Below are 27,928 nucleotides of genomic sequence, written 5' to 3' on the forward strand. Positions count from 1 at the left end.
ACCAGCTGGAGCGAGGGCTGGCGAGCACTGGGTGCCCGCGGAACTGGAGACCATTTGCCATGGACCGAAACAGATGGAGAAATTATACTGCGCAGGCCTCGTCGTAAGACGTTGCATTTCACCATCCGAAAATGTTTCATTTCCTTATATTTTCACGTTTTGTTACACTATAGCAATAACTGGTGCTATCGCCGTAACTGGCACACCTTCCCTAAGTCGTTTTTTAAAATTAGGTACTGCTTTTTTGGAAAGTCTAATAAAAGTCCATGGTGCTTCAAGTAACAGAAAAATCCACTCGAGCTAGACTAGTCTTTAAACTCTTACTAATTTGTCAAACTACGAACTTAGCAAGGTTTTGCCTCCTTGTGATATTTTTCCCTTAACATTTTTGCTGGTATTTTATCTATGACTTTTCGCAGCGGTAATAGCGGGTTCAGAATCGCCTGAAATCACGTTTCAAAACAGGCGTTCTGACAACAGAACTTCCCCGTAAGAATATTTCGGATCAACCACTACCCGGCGTACAGTTTGTAAAACGATTCTCTTCATTTATTGTATCGAAAGTAAAAGCTTAACATGAGCCTATTTCTCTGATTCAAAAGTTGTTTGTTCTAGTTTATTAGTTCTCCATTAAATAAGAGCGAGAATCAAAGCATATTTTGCTTCGTTTTAAATAACTGCTTTTGTCTAACCGTTTTTTTTATTAATTAATATATCTAACTACAAGAGTGATTTGTAATAGCTTGTTTTCTGTCGTTAAACCGTCTTAATAATATATTTGTGGTACTTTAAACTTCTGTTATCATTTCACTTCAACATATTTTTTCGTGAATAATTTAACGATCTCTTTTTGTTGTGTTCAGTTTTTTTTGTTCAATAATAAATCTAGAATAGGTAAAGTTACTTACTTTTAGTTATCACATTTTCATCTTTTGCAGTAGATTTTATCGCTTTGCCATTACACGCCGGAGCTTCGACACGCATTCGAATTTCACTCTCTTCCACTCGCTCTTGGAAACAGTGTCTAGTAATGAAACACGCTTGTTTCTGCGATAAAACTTTACATGTTTTTTTTTTTACTTTTAATTTAAAATCCATCCCCACTCTACAAAAATGATACATACTAGCTATACAAAAATAAAACTCTTGCCCCAATTTTCACTATCAACGATCCGAACTGTGCTAAGCATCGCTATTCCGAATATACAATGTTGCCTTTCATTGGCTGTTGGATGCTGACCCACTAAATTTACTACCTACCATAAGACTTTAATTCGTTAAAGATCATTCCCCTAGAGAGTGCCGAATATTAGGCAGTTTGTAAAAGACAAAAAAGAACAACACATAAAAACATTCGTGTTCCGTCGAACTTAAAAAAGGCAGAACAATATCTAACAGAATGATCCGTTTCGAACTTAATTCGGCATCTGATTAGTGCTATTAAAGGGGGCGTAAGGCGACCTATTGTAGCGAAATGTATTTGATTTTGTGTCCCACGGAGGATTGGAAATTTGCAGAAAGTTGGTCAATATTTTGAAATTTCATACTATACCGGTTACAGTTATTGAATCGTCGTAAATGACAGCTTGATAGCGGTAGCTAAAACGTAGAACGAACGACTGTCGACTTCGACCTTGGCAAAATCGAGCATCTAAACTACTGTTGGGTCAGAGGGATCCAGATCAACATTATGACCATCATCACTGCACGAGCTTACCTTTGGTGTAGACGACTGCAAGCCATCCGGTGTCGTTGTTGGCTCTGATTCAGAGGGTTTGCTAAGATATACCTCACCTGCCGAATCGGTTGTCGCCTCGGACGATGTCTGCTTGCCGATTATACCAAGACCCGATGTTGATGATGAAGCTACCGAACCGGGTGCCAAACCGACCGTGTTGTACTCCTTGACACCTTTATCGCCCACCGGCACACAATGGTCGCCGATTTTAACCAGCAGTATAGTACGGTTCACGTTCGAACGAAAGTGATGATCCGGGTGGTTCGGTTGCCAGTAATGGACTACGTTACCGACCATGCCCTCCTGCGGCACCCAGTCCTTCCAGGATGACCGTCCACCGCAGGCTCGCAGCTGCTCGTTCGGCCAGATGACATCGATGCGGCGACCCAAATCAAGGCAGTCGTAAATCTAAAAAATAAAAGGAAAATATACCAATTTTGGTATTCAGGTACAACGATTTGGGTTTATTGTTTATTATTTAAAAATTTCATTTAACCTATTCTCCTGTTATATGCAACGAAAAGGAGCCCGAAAGATTGGAAATGGCCAGGCATTGGAAACAGTTCGATGTACTGTTGATTGGTGAACGAGATGAAGCTGTCAACAGAAACGGGATAACGATTGAGGATGATGGACAAGCTGTGGATCCACCAACTTTGGACGAAGTTAGAAAAACAGCAAAAGGTCTGAAACACGGTAAAGCAGCTGAAAAGGACGGCTTACCCGCCGAACTTTTGAAAGTCGGGAGCGAACGGCTGTATTGTGCAATCCATCAGGTTATAAAAGGTAAAGGTAAGGACTGAGGAGGACTTACCTACGGACTGGTTGGAAGGTTTCATATGTTCTATTTTCAAAAAGAACCATCAACTCGAATGCAGCAATTATCGAGGCATTACTCTCCTCAATTCTGCATACAAAATTCTCTCCCGCATCCTGTTTCGTAGACTGAAGCTGATGAAAGAAGCCTTTGTTGGCGAATACCAGTGCGGGTTTCGAGAGCCCGACGGACCAAATGTTCACCTTGAGGCAGATCCTCGATGAATTCCGGGAGTTCAACTTGCAGACTCACCGTTTGTTTATAGACTTCAAGGCGGCGTACGATTCAATTAAACGAAATGAGTTGTGGCAGATTATGCTTGAATATGGTTTTCCAACAAAACTGATTAGGCTGATACGTGTTACCTTTGATGGTTCAAAATCAAGCGTCAGCATAGCAAATGAGGACTAGTTTGTGACGTTGAAGCAATGTGACGGACTATCGAAGGGCCGGCGTGCAGAGAAGCAGTACCTTCATCACAAAATCTCATATGCTTCTAGGGTTCGCGGATGACATCGATATCATCAGTATTAACCGTACAGCTGTGGAAGAAGCTTACACGCATTTTGAGGATAGGGCTTATCATAAATTCTACCAACACAAAATATATGATGGCTGGTAGAGAGCGTGGTAGCCCTTCGGGTGTTGGAACTACGGTGGTAATAGATGGAGATTCTTTTGAAGTGGTCGACGTATTTGTTTATCTTGCTAGATCAGCGGGTATTACGGGCGACTGAAAAGCGGCAGCTCAAGACCGAGAAATGTGGAGACTTCTTCTGAATTCGGCATGGATTCGATAAGCGGATTGTCGCCGAAAAAGTAAAATAACTAAACTATTCCAAGGCATCAGCAGGATGAGGAGAACTCCAGAAATTGCAAGGGCAACGCGCAGTGACTCAAAATCAGCTCTGCGGAAATCGAAACGCGGAACGTCTGAGATATCCACGGATTGTACCGGCTCCATTAGACTGACAGAAGTGTCAAACGCTAGGTGGTTAGCCGAGTCGGGTGGTAGTTAGATAGCGTTGAAACATATGCAGTGAGGAGGGACTAAAATTTTAACCCAAGTGCTCAAGTTGCCCAAGTGTATCACAAATTCGCGTCGGATAGCAACATAGCTGATTAGATATCTGGAGACAGCAATCAAGGGTCTTGCTACTTTTGCGATAATCTCGATCGCAACGGTAAACGATGGTAAAAAGATTACCAAAAAGCTGCATGGAATAACCGCAACTGTCCAGCGAGGTTTCGGTCAATACTACAACGTCGTAGTCACATTCCGAAGTATATCCGAAGTCCAGCAGTCAGTGAACCGTCAGTAGGGTTTCGCTCGATAGAGATCGACGATGGATCATCGAGTTGCGTAGTACTAGAAGCACGGTACGGATCAGTAAATGAAATAGAGTTAGCGAATATGCACTTGCCGTGAAGAGTATTTTGGAAGCCCCGTTCCCCACACCCCAATTTGGGACAACGGTGGAACGAGTATAGTGGGGGGATCAAAAAGCAAAGCCATGGGTTTATACCGTCTTTAGACATTACCCTTCTTTATCGACAGACTTCGCAGCCGGCTGTTAGAGTACAGGAAAATTACGGGGCCAGTGCAACGATCCTATTGACTCTAACTAGCAAGCACCGCCTAGCCGAGATTCGAACATTCGACGACTAGCTTGTTAGACCAGCATCGTACCTCGAAGCTAACTGGGCGGTGGGGGGATCAGGGGCGGCCATAATACCAACAACGGTGCATCCCAGTGTCACGTCATTTGATGACATAACAGGCTGTCCGAAGACGGATGTAGCGTTAGGGTGGCAGGAGTCGGCAGGCAGAGCCAAAGAGTATCCCAGTACAGTCGGTTTTTCGCAAATTATGGTATTCCTAAATGGACCGGAGCCATAATTAGCGCGAGATCCAACCGATGGAGTACTAGCAGGAGCAGGATCAATAGGAGGCAGCCACACTGCTGAATTCGCCCGAACATCGCTAAATTCCCTGAATACAATACCTTGTGGCCAAGCATCAAACCAACTTTGAACGAAACGAAGTTGAGCGCTAGAAGGTCGATCCCCTTTTTCACCGTAGGTCAACCCGAACGGCATCCGTAATTTGTAGACCGTCTCGTACAAGACTATCCAGGATATCGGATAGTCACGGTGGGGTAATACCGCGGAAGATACACCTCAAATAACTTAGACGGGGAGCTGACCACCAGCTTTTTATGGTTTTCGATAGGTCTAGTGCCGGTAACCAGTTTATTGGGTGTCTCCGTGTCAACGCGGTCGATCGCGATCAGGTACCCGCATCGGGGTTGCAGCGTTGACCTTGTCGGCGAGTTTTGCTACCTGTTGGTTGTTCCTGATAATTTCGTCCTTGAATTCCGAAATTCCATGTATTTAGCCCTCGATAACGATGGAAATAACAGTTCCGAGAGATGAGACAACGCTTCTGAAGCTCATTTCACTTGACTGTAGTTAATAAATACTTGTTTACTGAAAAAGCTGTCCCTAAAACTGAATTCTAGAGAACCTGTATGTACCTACTCAAAATCGGAAGCTAGCCAGCACATGGTAAATAAATGAGTTAATATTTATAGGAGTGTAAAACTCACCTGCAAAGCATCGACGATGATGACCTTTCGATTTAATCCAATCGTCGGTGGAGCATTGACCGCCTGTGATGGCACCTGCTGTTCTTCCAGCTCGTTCCCGCGTGCTTTCTCCTTCACTAGATTATTTTTATCTCCCCGCTCGCCGCTGGTCCTCTCGCTCGACGTCCCTGTCGCGTCCATGTCCATCGCAAAAATTGCATACTGCTCAACGGGAGCAGACAACGTAAACATTACGGAACTGCCGCCAGCAATTCCAACCGCACCGCTGTTCGGCATGTTCAAGTTAATCGACGACGAGTTGACGCTCCTCGCATTTCCGGACGTTGATTCTACACTCTCCTGCTGTTTAAGACCGGAACTGGTACTGCCTACAACTCCGGAGCTGGCCAAACCAAGCCCACTGCCACCAGCAGTAGCAAGTGCTTCCTTAAAGGATTCGCGTTTACTAGCAGCTAAAGCTCGATCAATTCGGTCTTTACTACTGCTACTCAGATTACATCGTTTCGTTACTCCGGCTCGATCCCGCAGCGTGTCTCGCTCCGAATCTCGCTCTCGATTTAAGAAACCAGCCAACAGAGTGGAACTGGTGGGCTTATTAATGCTAGCAAGGCTTCCACGATTAGCTGCTCCCGATAAGGACATATTCTGACTACCATAGGATAACGTTCCAGCAGTACCTGAAAGAGTATTGTTCGGTGTAGGATAAACTCCCTGAAGTTCACCCATTTCGTTGTCTATTATTGCACTTCCACTGCTGCAACCCTCGCGACACCGCTGCCTTACACGGTTCCAACAGTTTATTATCAAATGCTGCAACTTTTCTAATGTTATCTCACCCCCGATAATTTTACAAAGCTGCGGATTCGTTTCCGCATAGGACGTTGTCAGCGGTGACACATAGATCGGATAACCGATCGGTTGATCGCAGGACGAATTGATAATATTCCGTAGCGCTTGTTTTGCATTCTGTATGCTACCTCGTTCGGGATTCCGATTGCGGAGATAAATCAGTTCCTGCTGCTGCCCGGCCCATAGGCCTCGAACACACTCGCGATTCAGCTTAATCACGCGAAAGCTTAGGAATCGCTTACTCAGTCTTATAACTCGATACTCATCCGATCCGTCGTCCATTACGTGGCGCAAGGCAAGCAGATTGGGCGTCCCCCTCAGTACTGCATTTCGCCACAATGGATCTGCCTCATGTGAAATGACCAGCTCTTTGGTGTGGTAGTCGATCGCATTAAACAGCGCTCCGTAGTCATCGTATTCGTCCGGGCAGAGAAAGTGATCCTGGTGCAGTTTGAGTGACATCCGTACCGCCGGCGCAACCACTCCATGCAGCAATTCCATATCGGCAAACACCCACTCGTCTCGGGTTGAAGTTATACGGAAATCACCTTTGAAAAGTGCATGCAATCCATGGAGAAAAAACTCAACCCCACTCGATGAACTGTGGCTGGCGGTAGCCAATGTTCTACGCGCAAGTAAGGCCAATGCCATGCACAGTGAAGTAACAAGAGACTCTCGACCCTGAAATAAAGCAAAAAAGAACGTTTATAGTTCGAAATTTACACATGAAGTTAGCATGGTACTTACCGAGTTAAAGAACGGCTGGCTAGAAGTACCGGGAGTGACGTTACAATTGTTAACCGAACTTGACATGGCAGCGCCATTCGAAGCACTGGATTCTGGCTCCATAGGTTGCTTGTTTCCGCTGCTTGAACTCTGTTCTGCTTCCGGCTCTTTCATCGCTACTGTTGGGGTAGCCACAACATCGTTCGCTTTCGTTGTACTATTGTTTAGCATGGAATTCGACGTAGCTGCTAGAGGAGGTCCACTGGCACTGCTGGTGTTTCCGGTAGCAGCACCCACCGCAGTCGAAGTCGAAGCTGCTGTCTTTTTCGGAGTATTTTTTTCATTCAATGCAGCCTGCATTTGTTGACGTTTCTTTTCACAGCAAAACTGTATCCATTCGCCATACACGTTCCAGAAACTTGCTCGCGTTATTCCGGCTGACCGGAAATCGTAATCATCATCCAGATTGTGATTGAACACCGGATCCAAGTCGACAAACTGCCGATCTAGGGTATGTTCCAGTGCTTCCTCAATCGCTTGCGACTGCAGCCAGTTGACGAGTTTCGGTGAACGGATTGCGTAATAGATTATACTCTAAAATTTGTGAATAAACTTGCGCTTAGACTTTAATCTACCCAATAAGTTGTCAAATAATACCTTCACATAGTACGATATCAGCACCTTTCTGAATTCGAAAACCTGCAACGTAGCCGTTGCCGAATTGTCCGATATTGAGTATCCCTCTAGGACGTATTTAGAGGCCATCACCTGCCACGCAAGCCATCGGGTAGTGAACATGGCATTTGCACTCAACATTCTCGGCAAATGCCCTACAGTACAGCAGCAGCAACCTGCAGAAGAAAAGAAGTTACCTTACTCTGTTCAACAAGATTATTGACGGAGCAACGTACCGATATTTTCCTCAACTTCCTCCGATATAGCCTCTACTTCACGCTGCTGACAGTAAGTTCCTCTGAACTCTAAGCCTCGCATTTGAAACGTACAAAGTCCATTGCCGAGTTCAATTATGTGAACTAAACAATTAAGATAATCCGAAGCTAGGACTAAAATCAATTGATCATTTAGACTTAGACTGCTCAGCACAACCAAATCGCGAATGAGACTTACCAAAGCAATCCCCTTGGCTGACATTTCCCCAGCGTCCCATCAGCAGATCACCGCACAGCGAATGCTGCAGCGATCGGGTCAGATGTTCGTAGAAGATACTATTCAGATTATTATCGTCGGCTCCCAGGTCACGCTCCAACTGTGAGCTCAGTCGGGTGTTGGAGTGATCTATGCGGCGGGTGTTGTAGTCGCGCTCCCAGAATTTGATTGGCCGAACGTACGAGGTGAGGAATATGGCACTTCCTGCGAAACGGAACAGAGGCATTAGGAAGCAGGTAATCTAATTAATTTCCATTAGTGCCCGATTTTGCTCGGCAACTCTCTTTTTGTCTGCATTGTTTTTATTTCGGATATTCCCTTATGGCAAGAAACTAAGCGCTTTCACTAAACTCCGAAAAACTATTCTTTCAAAATGAATTTTGCATCGAAACCGGAAGGAACAAAATGAAGAGGGGCACAGCGAGCGATGTGACAAGACCAGGGGGAGTCAGATCTGGCGAGCACTGGGTACCCACAGAACCAAAGACCAGCTGCCACGGACCGAGTTATATTGAGGAATTACGGTATGCAGGCCTTGTCATAAAACGTAAGTCCAACTCAGTAAGTAAGTAAATTCAGTCTTGCACAATGCTTCCATATTGGACGAAACTGCGAACAATTTTGAGGAGCTCTTTTGGGATGAACTGAACTCCATTGTTGTTGTACTATTGTAGGACGACCTTGCTGTAATTTGGCTAGATCTGGAGGTTATGAAGGGAGGATCCGCCGAGGAGAGATATGTGAAAAAAAATGTTTTGTTCCTTTTCCGTTATAGGGATTTTCAGTAAGCAAAAAAGCCTTGGCTATATACGTCTTTAAGACTCGACCCTTCTTTATCGCCAGACTTCGTAACCGATTATTAGAGTCAATTACGGGGCTAGTGCAACGATCCTACAAATTTCAGCTGCACCCAGCCGGGATTCGAACATAAATACAACGACGAATTGGAGAACGGTACCAGAGTTTTAAATTGGTGAATAACAGCCATCAGTTTTATCACACATTTTTAGGAGACATTCAATAAAAATGGCTTGAGAAACACTTATTTCATAGCTTTGTGCTTCTAAAAAGTTATTTAATCTCATGAAGTAGGAGGTTTAAGACCAATTTTCAGTACAAAATTTTTTCAGCTTTCGAATGAAAGTAACTGCATTGAGCTTGCTAATATAGTTTTTGTACCAGAGCTAATTTAAGGCAAACAGAATCGAACACTAATAATGTTCAATAACTCTGTAACGATTGAGATTGCGAGGGTTGTTGAATTCTTCAACTTAGTTATCAGTTTGCTTTACTAATAATAGATTAATAATCTATGATTGGCCTTTTAGCCTTTAGAACTCCTAAGTCGCTTATTTCTTGGGGCGCTGGCAATCAGCAATTATGGCGTTGACAACAGTTTATGAATAAACATTTTCAGTTCTTGTAAACGATAGCAATCTTCGATACCAGAATCTCACTGCAAAATCGTTTTAAATTCGTAGCATTAACAAGGTTAAGCAAAGACGCAACATAGTATAAAAAGATTGTGAACCGCAAAGGTCCCAAGTTACTTCCCTAGCGCACTACCACGTTCCACGGTGAGGAAATGCACGTTCTCAATTTTACACATGCTGTTCTACCGTTAAAAAATGAGTAAAGTCATACAATCAAGCTATCAGAAGTGGCAAAATGGGCAGACACTAGTGTCCCCGCAGAAATCTCCAAATGACTTTAAGCCATACAGGATGGTCCCAACCTCATCTGATAGAGTAGTATACTTACCCAAAAACGGATTCAAAGGAGTTGAAAGGAGCGCACTGATGGCAGTTTGCAGGAAAAGCATTGCAGAGTGTGGCACGCTGAACGGTTGTGCAAAAGCATGGAATGCAGAGCCCCAGGTTATCTGCCACGGCGCTATGTAGGTGACTACAAATTGCAGCTGAAAAATAGGAAAATATGAGTTAGGGTAATGTTTAGTTTGTACGAAAAATATTGCTCCAAAAAAAACATACCTTTAACAAAAATTCGCTAATTTTTCGGTACAGAATCGACACAAAAAAGTAATCGATCAGAAACGTTTCACTAGAGAGTTTGTAATCGATCCGGAAGAACAGTACGGTAAAGATCAGTATGATGTATTGGCTGCCCACGTCCGAGTACGCATTGCGAACACCTAGAAGGAAAAACGACAACATGAGGATAGACCACAGACCAATCCACAACGCAATACTAACACTTCAAGCCACTAACAACGACGAACGTCGTCCCTAGCGTAAGACCAAACTTTTGAGCGATTGCACCCGAGTCCGCCGTTAGTGCACTCAGGAAGATCAACGGATAGAGTATGTTGCGCTCGAAGAAGCACAATCCCACGTACATAGTTTCAAACCACATGATCTTCGAAAGATTTTGCACTTCGAACTGACCAAACTCCTTCGGTTTCAGTATTGGCTTTGCAATGCACAACCACGGCAGATGTTTTCTTAGCTGCGGTATAATGTAGTGAATCAGAAAGCCAAGAATGCACGCTCCGGTGTGTAGCACATAATTTATGTCCGGCTGTAAAACAGTAAAAACCGTGCTGCAGTGCAAACTGAAAATGACAATCGATAACACGACACAAACGACTGCATCGTTTTTAAGTCGGACAGTGACCGTGGATTGTAGCTTCTTTGGCAGAGGATCGTCAAGTTCCTTTACAGAATCCCGATTAGCCTCCTCGTCTACATCTTTGGGATGCATTTCGTCACTCGATCGTTGATGTTCTCCACTATCAGCAGACATCTTGTTTTCATCGGAATCGGTCGACATTTTGGAATCCTCTTTGCTGCTGTCGTCATAATCTGGATGAACAATAAGGCTCGATTTTATAACAGCCCAGATGTAGGTAAAATCGCTGGTGCACCGCGATAGATGATAGGAAACGGTGATAAGAAACGCACAAAACATGGAAAACAGGACGTGTTGCGTCCCGGTTTCGGACAGACCACCGTAGGCTGGACCAAACAGTAAAGTGCACGCCAGAATAGATCGCATGACTGACAGAAATGATGACAGTAAGCTGCAGGACGCATTGCTCCCAAAAATGTGCATATCAATCTGCTCCAAGAAATACATCGCGAATGTATTGATTTGTGGAAACAATCCCAAGCTAAACAGAAACGGAAACAAAAGTATCACTACCGACAAGATACTTTGAATGTACTGGAGAAAATCGATTATCGATATCTGAAAACCGAAGAACGCTGCTTTGGGACCCACGGTATCCGTTCCAGTTTGATAATCCCTCAGTATGTGGTGTGCAGTCAGCAGCAGAGAGGAGCAAAGGCAAAAATAAATCGGTCTTGAATACGTGACAGTCTTGTTGAAGCCGTGGATCGGCGAGGCAGCATCCGGTTGAACGCTTTTTAGCAGTGAGTACTGGCTTCCGGCAATAACAAAACAAAAAATAAATGCATACAAATCTTCGTAGAACTTCAAATAAAGCACCATTGCACCCAGCAGGGAAACTAACATACAAAGCACGACCGCAAGACACACTTGGAGATAGTTCGTATCCCGGTCGAATAGTGCCAGCAACTGCAGACGGTTCATGGAAATACTGACTTCCTTCAGGCACAGTAGGTTAATCGTTAGCTTATAGTAGCGCTTTGGCCGTATTTGTGGTTCACCAAACATCGAACGTGGTACGACATCAATCGCACTTTGTGCACTGGACAAGCTATACTCGGTCGGTGCCATCGCTTTATCGATCCCAGACGAATTAATCGAGGTACAGTTATTGTCACCGGACGCATGAGCCAAACCACTTCCTATTGCGCCCACGCGGTGACTCATTGCTATACGCTCCTTGATGACATCCTCAATAGTTGACCGCTCAATCAAATGTACCCATCGCTCGGGTTCGTCTACAAATAAATTCAAAGGCACCTCTGTTTGATCATGGAACGTAGAACTGGATCCGCCCACGCTTCGACTGCTAGACGTCGTTGGATTGTCCATCGAATCTAGACAGTAGCTATAATTGTTATTATCGTCATCTCGAAATAAACCGCCATTTGGTCCATTCTGGCCACCAGATCCAATGCTGTTCGGCTCCATGGAAACCACCGGATGTTTACTTCGAGACATCCGCAATCGGCACTGAATTTGTCGATAGTTTCGGTCGGAACCATACGCGTTAGGCCTTCTAAAAGAGGTAAAACTGGACGTATGCTGCTCGGAAAGAGAACTATTTCCCGGCAGATAAATCGAGGGTATCGGCACTTCCGGATGGTAGTTCAGGAACGTAATCAACGGAGCAGCGGTTGCGTTCTCCGGAATACGTTCCGCCGACAGCCGCTGCGAAAGCGTCCGGTTGTAGATCTTGTTGCTGGTGCTCGGGTAGTTTTCTTCAGCGCTCAGTCTTCGATTGGTGAACCGACTGGAGTTTGTCGTCTTAGGAATCGCTCCCAGGTTGCGGGTAATAGTGACAGCTGCCTCGGAAGTAACTAAAAAATACGACAATATTTGAATGAACCGCAACAGATAGGAACAGTTTCATGGTACTCACCAGCGCCCGTTTTCTCCCTATCAAACTCCTTTCTGCTGCTATCCTTCTTCGACTGCAAATCGGTCTCGTTCGATCGGTCATCGTTCAGAACAGCTTCGAAGCTGCTATACTCCAACCATTTCTCTGGCGACTGTTTACTTTGTCCGTTAGCTATATTCCCACTGGTAGCATCATCAACAACGCCGGAGATGGATTTTGTCATAACTCCTTCGCTCATACCCAGCTGTCCGGAGCGTTCTTTTGTAATGAGTAAATCTTTCGAACTGGCACTGGCCTGCTCCCAGTCGCTCGAAGAAGGGCCACCATTTTCTTCAAAACCCTGCTGCTTGATGGGCGAGTCTTCAATGGTAGGCCCAACAGATTTTTTCATTTTGTCACTTGATTTTGAATATTTGAGTGCAGCAATACCGGCTTCTACTGTGCTGGATGCAATGCAAGCTGGATTTTTCGCCTCAACAATAACTAAGGGAGGTCTACTGCGTGGTTCTAACAGCGGAGATCTGGATCCTGCATTGTTCTCGGTATCGGAGTCCGTCGATTGAAGGGCTGGTTGATCGAGATCGGACTCGGTATCCTGTTCGTCGCCTTGTTCCGTTTCTGTGCCAAGCTGTGATGTTTGCGATATTTGCTGAGATGGAGGATTCGATTGCTGAGAGTGTTGCAACGAGGCCTGTCGGCTAATGGCACCGGACCGAGAACCAGGATACTGATGATGGTGATGGTGATGTCGATGGATATGAGTATGAATGGTGTGAACACTTTCATCTTCGCTACCAACTCCTTGAAGCCGATCGATTGTTTCCTCATCATCGTCTTCTTCCTCGTCGTCATCGTCATCGTCTTCATCATCATCATCCTCTTCGTTGTCATCGTCGTCATCTTCACATCCATTATCTGAATCGGAATTCAGCTGAAATGTTTCCACTTTGTCTGTTTGATTTTTAACCGGAGTGCTTTCGTCGGCTTGCTCGGCTATAGGATAAACGGGTTCCACATTAGACGCATTAGCGTTCGCCGCGGAAAGCACCATAAGGCCAATAGATGTCTCTCCGTTAGCTTTCGGGAACAAATTGAGATGAGGGTTTCGAGAGAGACATTTACTTGGTGGTGGAATAACCGTATGCTGGGGGTTCCTTAGCGTCTGTCCTCCTATCACTTCGACGCTATTCGGATGGGTGGGGGCTAAATTCGAGATCGAAGATGGGCTACATGTTTCCAGTGCAGCACTTTTAATTCGCCGCACTGAGGTTAATGATCTTGGTAAAGGACGGACACCGGCCGCAGCGCCTGCATTGACGTTGGAATGGCGTCGATTTTTGCTGGTGGTCGCTCCGTACGAGTTTCCTACCACAGTTGGCAGCTGTAGGGCAGACATTGTGCTATTCGAATCACGGCGTATGGGGGTCGACTGTTGCAGCAGGTAGATCTTACTCGTTGTTTCTCCAGGAATATTCTCCACCGCCAGTTGGACTGCAGATTTTGTATAATTATGATCCATGTACAGATCGGGATCAAGATTCTGCAATGCTAACAGATGATGATGATGATGGTGATGATGGAACAGTGACGTGTTTGATTTATTATTTTGATCTTCCGAGCTTAAGTGCCTCTGAAGCTGCGTTCCTCCGGGTGCTTCCTCGTCAGCATCAATACCCATGCCAATTTTTTCCGAATCCAGAGAAATCTGTCGCTGTAGCTGACTGTTCATAAAACGCTGTTTTCGTTTGGATTTGTATTGATGCCTACGTAAGGTGGCACTCTTTTTACCACCGTCTTTCGTCGTCTCGCCTCCTACAGCGCCCTCGTCACCATCCACCAAGTCCTTTTGTCGGACCGAATCAGTTCGGGTTTCCACTTCCATCTCGCTTGATTTCGTTTCATTTGGCGTACTGAGGGATCGTTTGTGCGTTGCCGTGCTGCAAATATCGGCAGACTGTGTTTGAACTGAAGAACTGTGTGCATTTGATTTGGAAAACATGGCACCGCCCGCCGTCCGGTTACCCCCGGTTGCCATTTCAGTACCATTGCTATCACTGGATTCGGAACTATTTTTCCTATGCACGTCCACTTTTAGATCAATGGTACTGGCGACTTGCTCCTGATAGTCAATCGACATAGCACTGTTGGCACAGCTTATTTCATCGCTATGACGCTCAACCGAGGTACGAGACGACATATCAACCGGAGGAGTTTCCACCACCTCGGTAGTACGAAGGATCTGCATCTCAATGCCGGTATCATTTTCACTGCAAGTAGCAAATAGAAAATTAGAAAAAATCAATCAAACTCAATTTGCATTAATTGAACCTTACCCGGACGTTTCACGTGTAGTTTTTACAGGCTTCTTCAAATCCGTTTCGGACATGGTCCTCGCCTTATCGTACATTCGGTGGAGGGCCATGTTGAGAAACTTGAAGAAGCCGATGATGATTGCGATTAGTACGCAGTACAGACTCCATACTATTGCAGCGGTGGGAAAATACTGAAAGAGAGATTGAAACACGTTATTGAATGGCTGTAAATAAATGTGCAGATTGAGTACCAATACAGAAATCAGGATACTATGTACCCGGACCGGAGCATTATGCAACGATCTGATTTTAAGATTAAAATTGATAAAATTTAAAAATACCTTCTAGGGTTTTAGAAGAATCTGGAGCCATTCAACCGGTTGAAACCATTCAACCGATTCCAACAATTCAACAATTGATCTTTCTGTTTGCTTGGATTATCAGATTAGTGAATTGCAGTTTGGGCCTAAACTATGAATTAGTTAGAGAGTGACTTCGCCAGAATCCTGCACAATGACCAAAGATTAGAATGTGTCTCAATCGTCGATTAGGAATATCATCAGACATGGGTCGAAGCTCGAAGCTCAAAGCATAAAGAAAGCAGCAGATTTACAAACTATCGGAACTAGCCGGAACAGACTGGGCTGCCTATAAACGCATGACAGTCCCATGTAATTTTTCGTCACTTTTAAGGTAAGCCTGGGAAGCATCTTTAAATCATTTATTCTTCCAGTATCGTTATGATTCTTTCCTACATGTTGACAAAAATACCAAACTATGCCAGTCTCACATTACAAATAAACGCATTATAGTGTCAGTAGTGGAAATATAATGATCTGTTATATGAACATCTGTTTTTTGGAAATCCTACCTACCTGGACCGATTTGACGGCAACAATTACTAAACGAAAGGTTTTATAACCTATTGAACGCTATTGAAAAGAATTTGGATGGGATGTACTACAGTTCCGAAGGTATGGCCGAAGCGAGTTCCGGAATATATAGAAATTGACCGCAAAAGCACCTTGAATCTTAACAATCTCATATTGCGACACCTCTAAGTAGTTAGAATTGTAAAACTTGGCCATTAATGACCTATAAAGTGTTCAAAACGTCAATGGCCACATCTGAGCATGTCCGAGAATGCTCTGAATACCTCTACTGGGATCAGTTTCTGAATTGAACTAAAATACAACATCTGCAATCTCGGAATTGCAAAACTAGTTTATTTGTCGTCATATGAAGTGTCCTGGACCGTATTGGTTACGGCTTCAGGAAACAGTTTTTCTATATTTTGGAACAAATTTTAAGCACCTTGTGAACAAATTGAATGAAAATTGTCGTGGCTGCGGGATGTGAACAGACCGATTAAGAGTTATTTTAGCGAGATTAGCATAAATAAAGAAACGCGCACTGAGTCTGTCCACATTCTGCAGTTGCACCCTCTTGGGTGGTTAGTTCCAAATTCTAAAGTTAGACCTACATTAGACCTCGGGACCTGGCCTGGGCCCCTAATTCCTAAGTGTAACTTCGTGCCATTGACTAATTGGCTGGAGGTATGAAAACATGGTTAGAGCATCATGGATCTGTTGTATCATGCGGGGTTCTGGTACGGCCGATTTTTGCATGCATATTGTTGCATAGGTCAATAAATGCATGCCTTATCTCTGAGTTGACTACTCGAGATATTTGTGCAGTCATAGCAGACCACGTCATGGATGATGTCGATAGGCACTACGTCTACTGTTTCGCATACTTACCACATGACGAACCGTCTCCCAGTGACGATTTCAGAAATGTGGTGAGACACTGCCGGTCTAATGGGCTTCCGCTCATTGTAAGCAGTGACGCCAATGCCCAACACATCAGTCGGGGCAGCTCGGATATCACTGTGAAAGGCTATGATTTGATGGAACATTTGAGTAGTACCAAGCTTGAAATACTCAACATTGGCAATAGTCAAGTTTCATGCGAGAGGTAGAGAGGAAGTGTATAATATAACACTCTGCTCTAACAGGATCAGTCATGAGTTAGCACAATGGCATGTTTCGAACGAGACACCAATATCTGATCACTGCTTTATATATTTTGATCATTAGGGTGTCGCCTTGAACGTTGCAACAATTCGCAATCTGAGATTTTCCGACTGGCAGCTTTTTGAGCAGAAACGCAACAAAACTTCAAGGTTCCGAACCGACGATTGTATCATCAATTGAATTGGATGTGGCTATAATAGATGTCACAACATCTTTTATTGCGGATGCTTTTGAGGTTGCCCGCTAAGAACTAATAAAACGACTAGAAGAACACCATGGTGGAACTCTCATCTCGCGGAACTAAAGAAACGATGCACGAGAGTCTGGAATAGACATCGTAGGGATGGCGTGGAGCCCTTTAAGCAAACCCAAAAATTCTATGTAAAGGCTCCACGATGTCCTGCATGCTTTCAACGTTTCTAGCTTCGGCGAGGCAAGTTGGCTAAATCAAGGTTAGTCAAGAGAGACTTTTAACTCACCTTGGGCTAAATAAAATACTGTCAAAATCAAAAGATTATCAGGTTAATAACAATAAAAGTTCGAACAGCGAATATGTACAGTACGAAGGACAATGAAATCGTGGAATATCTCTTTTACAGTCACTTTCCAGACTGTGTGGAACCTGAAGTTCGAAACGATCCAGAAATCGTTTTAGGTTACATAGACTCATGGGCTTTTGCTCGGAGACCTGTCACGACTGAAGCGATTGAGTGGACCGTGAACAGCTTTTCTCCATACAAATCTACTGGAACAGATGGAATATACCCTATTCTACTGCAGAAAGGATTCAAATGATGTTTGTGCGCAGTATTGCTATTGCGTACGTCCCAACTCAACGACCTAAAATAACCCTTAAGTTTATTCCTAAAGGTGGACGCGCGACATATGAGCAAGCAAAAACTTTTAGACCAATCAGTCTAACGTCTTTTTTGCTTAAATCACTTGAGCGGATTGTCGACCACCACATCCGCGAAACAAGCTTAGTAGCTTAGTAGTCTTCATTCAGCAGCACAACATGCTTATCAAAGTGGCAAGTCTACAACCACTTTATTACATGTCTTGGTGAATAAAATTGAGATTGCTTTTTCACGAAAGGAATCTTGCTTAGGAACTTTTTTGGATATTGAAGGCGCGTTTGATAGCGTATGTTTTGCTTCCATTTTGGAGGCTGCTCGGTATCATAATGTGGCTTCAAAAATCATAAAGTGGGTTGAACAAATGCTTAGTAACCGATTGCTTTTTTCGTCGTTATGGCAAGCAAGAATTTGGAAGCAAAGTGTTTGTGGATGTCCACAAGGTGGCGTTCTCTCGCCTCTTTTATGGAACCTTGTGGCGGATGGTCTACTGAGAAAACTCAATGTTCTAGCCTATCCGTCATATGGTTTTGCGGATAACTATCTCATCCTCAACTCCAAGCTTGAATGGTCCAACTCCAAGCTGGATTGGTCCACAAATATTGATTTTCGAATTAAGAAAGACGTAGACGAGCAATTGGCAACTCTTGGGGAATTAGACCCGAATACATATCACTGGTTGTATACGGTTATTATCAGATCAATACTGGCGTATGGTTATCTCGTATGGTAGCAGAGGGGGGAAGTTTTGACTTTCCAGACAAAGCTAAACCATCTTCAAAGGATGTGTTTAATGGCAATGTCTGGAGCATTTATTACAACTCCTACTGCCGCCTTAGAAACTGCTTTCAATATAAAACTTCTACACTTCTAATTGAAGCAAGAGGCACTGATATTGTTGCTGATATTGTTGGTGAGGACAAGTATGCTCTTGCTCCTAGCAATGTAACGTTCATGTGTACTTTTTCGTATAGGACTTTCTCTAGTAACTTTCCTCCTAGGAGGAGTTGTTATCAGGCTACATGGAAAAGAAAATTTCCGACTATGTGGTATGTTATACCGATGGTTCCTTGTACGAAGGTCGCGCGGGTGCTGGTGTTTACTGCCGTGAGCTGGAATTGAAGGAATCCTATTCGTTGGGTAGTTACTGCACCGTTTTTCAAGCTGAAATCTTTGCAATCATGTGCATCCACAGTTCGCATTTCAGAAAGAACTGATAGTCAAGGTTATCTATTTCTGTTCTGATAGCCAGGCCGCTATAAAAGCACTATGTGCGGAAAACTCAAAATCTAAAGAAGTCTTCGCCTGCCACACTCAATTAGAAGAATTAAGCATTCTGAATTCCGTTTATCTGGTTTACATTCCTGGCCATTCTGATACAACTGGGCTGGTATAATCGGCTATAACTGGTATGAACGGGCTGATGAACTAACAAGTTCTGGAGCAGAAAAGTTAGTTTTCGGTCCGGAACCTGCTTTACCAATTGCGGTATGTTGGATAAAATAAGTGAGCTGAATCGTTTCAGTGTGCTTTATGTGAATCCGACTACGGTACACCATATTACGTAATTTGCAACTGTCCTGCAGTAGCACAAATGCGTCTTGAAAACTTTGGATCTTATAGCTTAAATGAATTGGATTTTAGGACACTAAAATTACGTGACATTTTGATGTTTCTTATCGAAAGCAGTATAGAACTATAGGCTCTTATTTATCATAAGTATAACCCTCAGGCCATTGGGAATACGAATGCACAGGTCGGAAGGCCTGAGGTTGACAAACTTCGCTGCAGCCAGAGGAATGGCAATCTGTAGCACCTCCTTTGCACGCCGATAAACTCGAAAGCACACCTGGAGAAACCCGAATGGTGAAACGTACTCCCAAATCGACCATGTCTTGATTGATGGCCGACACTTTTCTAACGTCATAGATGTCAGGTCCTTCAGAGGCCTAACATCGACTCTGATCATTCTGATAGTGGTATGTAAAATTCGCGCTAGGTTGTCAAGCGTAACAAGAACAGAGAACTATGCAGCGACATGCAACATGCAACAACATGTGAACATCCAGCGACTTTTGGCTCAGGGTGTGACCACAGAATATGCGCAGAAGCTTGATGCTTGAAAACACTTCAGATGCGCAGTGGCGGCGGGTCCATGATGTGTTAAAAAGCACAGCCACTAAGGTACTGGGTACCGGAACAAGCCGACCAAGAAATGACTAATTTGACGAAAAGTGCCAAAGAGCGGCAGATGAGAAGAACGTGGCTAGGAGTCGCATGCTCACTGCGGCCACACGTCAAAACAGGGAACGATATAAAGAGCTACGAGTAGCAGAGAAAAGAGCCCATCGGCTACGTAAGCGTGAGTACTAGGAGCAGGTGCTCAGTGAGGCAGAAGGTTGTTTTGCCAGGAAAGACGCGAGGAGTTTTTATAAAATAGTCAACAGTACGGCGAATACGAGCATCTCGGTGCCAGTGATGTGAAACGACAAGGATGGAAACTTGTTGACTGACGAGGCTGTGGTGGCTGCCAGATAGAAAGAGCACTTTGAACACTTGAATTTTTTTACCGAACACCGTAATTTTTTGACGAAATTAGAACTCCTGAACGTTCGGTAAAAATTTCGGTGATGGCAAACGATACTGAGGATCCGAAAACGTTGATATCTATCACAGATTTTTTTACCGAGCGTTTAGCAGCTCTAATTTCGTCAAAAAATTACGGTGTTCAATAAAAAAATTTAGTGTGTGAAGAGCTTCTAAATAGTACAGGTAATAGGGAAAGCATCAGACACATAATACGAATTGAGGAAGACGGTCAGCATGGAAATCGGCCTACATGTTCCCTGTGCATAAAAAGGGAAATAGGAAAAACGTAGTTAACTATCGAGGAATCTCTACACTAAACTCAATTTCGAAACTGTTTGAGCTCGCCCTGTTTGAACCAGTATTTGCATTTTTCAAACCGTACATCTCTGATAACCAACATGGTCTTATGCCTAAGCGCTCCACGACTACCAATCTCTTGACTCTCACATCCTACGTGATAAATAGTTTCGATGCTCGGTCGCAAACAGATGTCATTTACACTGATCTTTCTGCAGCTTTCGACAAATTGAACCACCAAATCGCTATTGCTAAACTGGATAAACTTGGCATAGGTGGTCCGTTGCTGCGTTGGTTCCGGTCATACTTATCCGATCGCCACTTAAAGGTGAACATTGAGGGCAGTCTCTCTGGATCGTTCACTGCTCATTCTGGAATACCACAAGGCAGCCATCTTGGTCCTTTAATATTCCTAATCTACTTCAATGACGTCAACTACCTGCTTAAAGGTCTGCGACTCTTGTTTGCTGACGACCTCAAGTTATACTCAAAAGTCGAAAATCTATCCGACGCCGCAGTCCTTCAGAAGGAACTATCGACCTTTGACAAATGGTGTGTCGACAACCGAATGCTGCTTAACCCCAACAAGTGTGAAGTCATCACATTTTCCAGAAAGCTGAGCCCGTTCGCTTTTGACTACAAGCTGTCAAATACGCCATTACGTCGTGAAAACTGCGTCAAGGATCTGGGGATACTGCTCGACTCTAAACTTACATTCAAACAGCACATCGCGTACATCGTGGACAAAGCCTGCAGAAACCCGGATTCATTATGCGCATCGGCAAGAACTTCAACGATGTTTACTGCTTGAAAGCTCTTTATTGTGCATTAGTCCGCTCCAACCTAGAATACTGTGCTCCAGTTTGGAGCCCATACTGTCAAAATGGAGTTAGCCGAATCGAGTCAGTGCAGCGGAGATTCATTCGTTTTGCTCTTCGGAAACTTCCGTGGAATAACCCTTTCCAGCTGCCAAGCTACGAACAACGCTGTAGGCTCATCGACCTAGACCCCCTTCATGTTCGTCGCGATGTAAATAGAGCAACAATTGTCTCCGATTTATTGACCTCACGGGTGGATTGCCCGTATATATTGCAAAACCTTGATATTCACGTTCGGAGTCGTACATTACGCAATGGCCACTTTTTACACGTGCCGAATCGACGGACTAACTACAGCAGCTTCAGCACGATTACCGGTCTCAAACGTCACTTTAACCGCTTTTACTCCAGCTTCGAATTTGACGTCAGCCGTAACGTGCTGAAAAATCGCTTTTTTTCAATAGCGCGTAGTTTTTAGGTTAAATTATCATTTGGGTCACAAGGCCTGTTGATGTACAAATAAATAAATAAACAAAATAAATAAACGGTCAAGCTGTGGAGCCATCCACGCTATTTGAAGTTAAAAAGGTGATAAAAAAAGGTTAAAAACGGAAAGGCTGCTGGGAAGAACGGAATTCCGGCCGAACTTCTAAAAGTGGAGAGTGAGCAGCTACACAAAGCAATCCATGTCACAATCGAAAAAATCTGGCCGTCAGACTGGCTTGATGCAGAGTGACTATATACAGAGTGGCGACAATGTCAAAATTGGAATGATAATTATCTGTCAGTGTCATTCCAATCGAGCAGACGACCTATCCAACGCGCATGCAGGAAAAAGAAAGAAAAACCTTGAAAAACCCGCATTGCATACATTTGGGATGACTTGTCGCCACTCTGTATATAGTCACTCTATCTTGATGGTCTCATTTCCCTGATATCCAAGAAGGGACACCAACTCGATTGTAGTGACTATCGGGGTTTTCGAGAAGGAAAATCAACTGCAGCTCAAATGTTCACCTTGCGCCAAATCTTTGACAAATTTCGGAAATACAACTTGCGGACTCACCAGCAGTTTGTGGATTTTAAGGCAGCGTACGATTCAGTGAACAGAAATGAATTATGGCAGATAATGCTCGAACACGGCTTTCCGACCAAGCTAATAAAACTATGTCATACGACGCTTGACAAATCAAAATCAACCGCCAGAAGAGCAGGCGTGCAAAGGAATGGAACCATCATCAGTAAATCGCACATGCTCCAAGGTCATGAGTCATGGACGTTGAGAGAAGCGGATCGGCGTATACTTGGTGTATTTGAACGATAAATTTTGCGGCAAGATGGACAACGACGAGTGGCGTAGACGCATGAACCACGGGTTGTACGAGCTGATCAGGTGCCAGCGGTCCAATCACAATCTTCCACATGATTGTGAGGGACGTGCTGCTTGAGCCAAAGATGCTGATATCTAATAGGACTCCAAGATCTTTGATACATTGTACATGGAAGAGACTGTGGCCGGGAATAATGTAATTATATTCGATTAGCGCACGCTTTCGACAAAATGTTGCACTTGCCAATACTTAACGCTAAGCAGTTGGTCCTGCAGATCGCCATAATCGCTTTGCCACGTGATGACTTGAAAGATTTTCGTATCGTCAGCTTGAAACAACCAAAAGCAAAACGTCGCAGGGTACGGGAGGGTATTTTCAGCCCATTAAGCGATGGCACCTATTTTTTCGGCCTATGGCCTAGTAATAGTGGAAGAACAGGTGGTTTTGACGTTCTTTGAATAAAAAATAGTAGATTAATTACAATGTTGAGAAAATAGTTATAACATATTAAAATTGTATGTCGGCAAAGTATTTTTAATGGCGAAAATAAAGACAAATAGGCTGAAATTAGAATCCTGCAGAAAATACCCTCTCGTACCCTAAATAAAAATGGAGTAAAGAAGCGGGCCCTGGTTGCTGCCTTACGGAACTCCAGATCGATTGAAGAAACAGTTGGAAACGAATACTTCAGTTTACCGACAGCAGCAATTACGGTATCAGCATTAATATACGGCAAGTCGAATGAGAAAACTTCACGAAGCGCTACGTTGCGACTCATCCTTGGTACCATCGAGCGACATAAGGAAACCGGTTCTTGAAAAATACTCCCCAGGCCTGGCCGTAAACACACTGCAAGGACACCGAAGGCTATCAACGAGTAAGAAAGCGAATTCAACGGAAACCAGATCAGTCTAGACGGAAGATGGCCAAGGAACTGAAAATTTCGCAGTCAACCATGAAAAATGTTTTGAAAAATGATCTTCGATTGATTCCATAACGGGTGCACAGTTTGACTGAAAAGCAGAAAGTTTCAAGAACCGAAAGATGTTGGCAGCTGCTCAAGCGGCACGGTCATTGTAAAGTTCTGCAGCAAAGTTTGTCATTGTAAAGTTTCCTACTGCAGCATCATCACAACCAACAAAATGTTCGGATATATGCAGCGCATCTTTCTAATATTCCTCGAGACAAACTGGCTGTTCAAAGATTCCAAAATGTTTCCAGGATGATGATATGGGGATGTTTCTCGAAAAATTTGAAGATTTCATTGCTGTTCATTGAACCTGATGTTGAAATGTGAGGACAATTTTCCAGATTCTATTTCTTCGAAAGAGTGGCCGGTTCTTCGCCCGATTTTAATCCGCTCGAATTCTATTACATCTATTACGACGTTACATACTAGGCAAACTAGGAAGTACCAAAGGTTTAACTGGGGATACGTTGAAACAACGTTTGGACAAGATTTGGAATGAAATGGCTCCTGATGTCGTACGTGCCAGCTGTAACGCTTTTTAAACTACGATTGTAACTAAGGCTAAGGGATTAAAATCGTACTAATTCAAGACAAATGTTATGGTTGCACCTTGCACGAAATACACTCAAAATTACAATACACTCAAATTACAATTACAATTTGATGCAAGCGTCTTATCGACAGTTATTACTACTCACGCTGTATTACGAGGTCATGATGTTAACTGTTTTTGTAGAGGGAGCAAATGTATAATATGCAAAATAGTTAATACGATGAACAGGACAAATTCAATATACTCTAAGTACACCTAATTCTGCGAATTGTTCTTATTCTGCGTACCGCATATTTTTTATCAAAAATTCTCAAACATTCTCAAATTAATAACTTCATGCATACATAGGGTATGTTGCTGCTTCATCGTAATTGCCTATTCCCGTCCTATCCAACACAAATTATTAAAAATATCAGCATTATTATGACACATAATGCAAAACTAGTGATTCCCTAATATTTTAGTCTGTTGTCTCTTATACGCGATCAATCAAAGTGAGCTACGATCTATTTAAATGCTTTTTATCATTAAAGAAGTCCTACCAGTCCAATTTCCTACGTTTTTTCGTGCGACGAAGAAGAAAATTTCGACAAATCGTTTTAATTTCCGTCATTCATAAATGAAAATAACTCACGCAAGGTATTGTCGTTATACTACAGCCAGGAAAACTTGCCTGACCTGTAGAAATTTTGCAGAATAACATTTATCATGCCATCCTACACAAATACATGCACGTTAGCTTTGTAAACATTGTTGGGATTTTTAGTTCGGACGATGAAAAATTTTGAAGGACGGATTTTAAAACGGTACGACGAATTTAAGAAATAAAGTCAGTTGCGTAATTTCAATAATATGCTTTAATAATCGCTTTTCAGTGATTTCAAAGTTCACGGATCGGAAGGTAAGAGTGTTTTAGTCAAATCAGCACAAGAACTTTTTTAGTATTCATTGAATCCATCCAACAAATGATGAAAATTAGAATGGTTTTACTTACTACGACGGGAATTAGAAATAAACCCTATTTTGCTAAGTGTGTCAATTAGGTTAACAATTTGTAAGAATTTGGAAAGTTTAACTGAAATGTGGGGTGCGGTGTAGACCAAGATTCTTTCTCTGAAGACTGCCCGGCCGAATATTACTGACTGTTAAGTAGTTTAACACAACTTTGCGAATAACAGCTATCAAGATTCGGCAATGCAATTCTTTCGACTAATTCTTACCAAACGATTCATGAATCAAATAAAAATAGAAATCTGAAGGCTTATAAAGTACCGAACTTTGAGACAACGTTGCAAGTTGATAATAGAATGAACGCACAAAGGCAAATAGAGAGTATTTGAGGGCGTTAGTAGGAAGCTAGCGGTGCAATAATTTTGTTCTCAGAAAGTTATGAAAATATGCCAATCATAATAGACGATCAACTGCAGCAAATGGCTTATGTCATTGATTTTATTTTTACCAAAAGAAAGAAAATAACAACCATAACAATTGTTGAATGCTATGTGCAGGTTTCAATGAGAGAAAATAAAAGAATTTTTATAGAATCTCGCGTAACTTTTCAAAAAAACTTGTTTGCTTTGGTTATCCCGCAGGTTACGTTTCGATAGTACGTATTCACGCGCATTTTCTGTCCCTTCCTTTTCTATTAACATGAGTTTGCGCTTTACGTTTTCAGCATGATATCAAAAATCCTAAAGTACTAACTCAATGTCTAGAAAGATGAAAATGAACCGAAAACCCGAAAAATTAACATGAAAGGAAAACGCACGTATGTAAACGAACGCTCGGAAGAACCTACGAATCCAAAATTTCAGAAAAGTTAAGGAAAAAATTAACATTTCAAAGCGTTTCACGAGAGCTGACAATCACTTAACTTTTTCGAACAATTATCTTTTCTGCGAGTTGACTTACTCGATATTCCACTGAAGTCGAATGTCATTTTTTTATTATTAACTTTCATGGTTATGTAATTAGTGGTGTACAGAATTTTTAGTGATTCAATTACAGATTAATCGTTGAGCTTTGCTTTTACTAATAGATTGATTCAACTATTCGTGCTGGTAGTATTCGATTTAAAATTCGATTAGTTGACGTTTCTGTATATGCTGTGACAAAGTAAATTGCTGTTGAAATTATAATTCACCCGAACAGGATTACACTAAAAGTTTTTTGTTGAAAAATTTATTAAAAAGTTGTCAAAAGTTTTTAAGCATGTTTCAAAGGAAATTCTCTTTCTACAAGTAGGTCGAATAAATAAAAATTACTACGTGACGTGAAATAGGTGAACAATTTCAACGTGTTCAGATGTTTATATTTTGCCAAAGGTAGCGGAAATGGTGCCAAAACAAATGACAATAGACAATAATTAAATTGCATAGGCCTCGAACGTGTGAAATGGGATACGAGGCAATAAAAGCCATTATTCGAATTCAAAAAATCGTATCTAATTAATTACTCAATAAATTTTTACATCTCGTAGCCACACATGGTAAATCATACTGCACTTGGAAGGTCCGTTTCTCGAATGTGAAGACCAAAGTATATATACAAATTGATTACCGCACAGCTGATGAAACAATTTTCAAAAACAACCTCCACTTAAGAAACGCAATCGCTCACAATCCGCAGCATGCCAACAAGGAAATACGCTCGCAATTGTGCCACTTTACTCATTCACAATAAAGTAAAAATAATAAGCTAAACAGTAAATACGGACGAGTTTTCGCATTAGCGAGCAATTTTCAAGTCAAACCGGACGAGAACCGGAGCCGATCCAAAAAGTGAAAATTAACAATAAAGTAACGGAACTTGCGAGCAGCATCTCACGCACATTTGCGCGACATGTTTAACCTTTCTCTTGTCGATTGACTACCGTGTCTGGTGGTGACTAACAGTAGGTAATGACGCACTGCTGCTACTGTTGCTGCGGCCAGCAAAAGGCGAGACAAATTTACTTACCATGTAAATGATGAATGGCAGGAACAGCAAAAACAGCCAGATGTACAAGTGGACCGCGTTGCAGAATACATTCTGATGGACGTCGTAGAACCAACCACCGGTCAAGCTGGCCAGCACTCCTTGTCGTAGTATTTCCAAGGTTTGCGATCCCATTGCCGAAGGCTCATTTCATAATTTACTCTCACGCTGCTTTCTACGCTAGTCACCTCTTGCTGCCGACGCAATGCAATTTTCTCAAAACACTGGCCTTCAGTCACCAGTGCACAGAAGGCGACCTTTCACCACCCAAAGATCGTTTCTCGGAATGCCCATAAATGCTTCGGTTGTCGCGTAAAAATTTCACTAAATAGCAGAAACAGCATAAATTGTTCGACACACGGCAGTCAGATTTATGAGAAATTTTTATATCATTTTCTGGGTTGCCTTTACTTCTTCGAAGGGGCCTTTACCTAGCGCTACTTGTAATAATGCAGAGTACTGCAACAGTGAAAACTTTTCGCCTGGTACGAGTAACTTTAATCATCCAAATTCACAAAATACGGAACGTATTTCTTCCCTTGTTAAACCGAAATCGATTCCGGCGACTACAACCTATAAAATACACCCGTAATTTTGCCTTTCAAAACGATTTTCTTTGAACAAATCAGACACGATATTTTATTTCTACGAACGACACTACTTTCATCTTCAATAATTTTTAAGATTTTCTTCCCTTTTCGCTGTTTGACAGCTACTTTGACGTATTCCAACGCAAATTAATGCGTTCGGACATTGCCGGTCAAAAATATTGAACA

At 42.8% G+C, this 27,928-nt stretch overlaps 1 protein-coding gene across 1 annotated transcript; it reads right to left on the minus strand.

Annotated features, from left to right (window-relative positions):
• Window positions 1-547: 547 nt before the first annotated feature.
• LOC128741120 (protein pecanex) lies at window positions 548-27,804 on the minus strand. Its single transcript, XM_053836699.1, has 12 exons — window positions 27,135-27,804; window positions 14,750-14,919; window positions 12,438-14,683; window positions 10,120-12,375; window positions 9,898-10,058; window positions 9,668-9,824; window positions 7,868-8,110; window positions 7,651-7,803; window positions 7,397-7,590; window positions 6,761-7,333; window positions 5,165-6,694; window positions 548-2,146 (listed from the first exon to the last, which is right to left on the minus strand). Exons 1-12 carry the CDS (start codon window positions 27,285-27,287, stop codon window positions 1,652-1,654), a joined length of 8,331 nt encoding a protein of 2,776 aa, XP_053692674.1. The 5' UTR covers window positions 27,288-27,804; the 3' UTR covers window positions 548-1,651.
• Window positions 27,805-27,928: the final 124 nt, after the last annotated feature.

Source organism: Sabethes cyaneus, chromosome 3, assembly GCF_943734655.1.
Source record: "Sabethes cyaneus chromosome 3, idSabCyanKW18_F2, whole genome shotgun sequence".
Taxonomy (NCBI): domain Eukaryota; kingdom Metazoa; phylum Arthropoda; class Insecta; order Diptera; family Culicidae; genus Sabethes; species Sabethes cyaneus.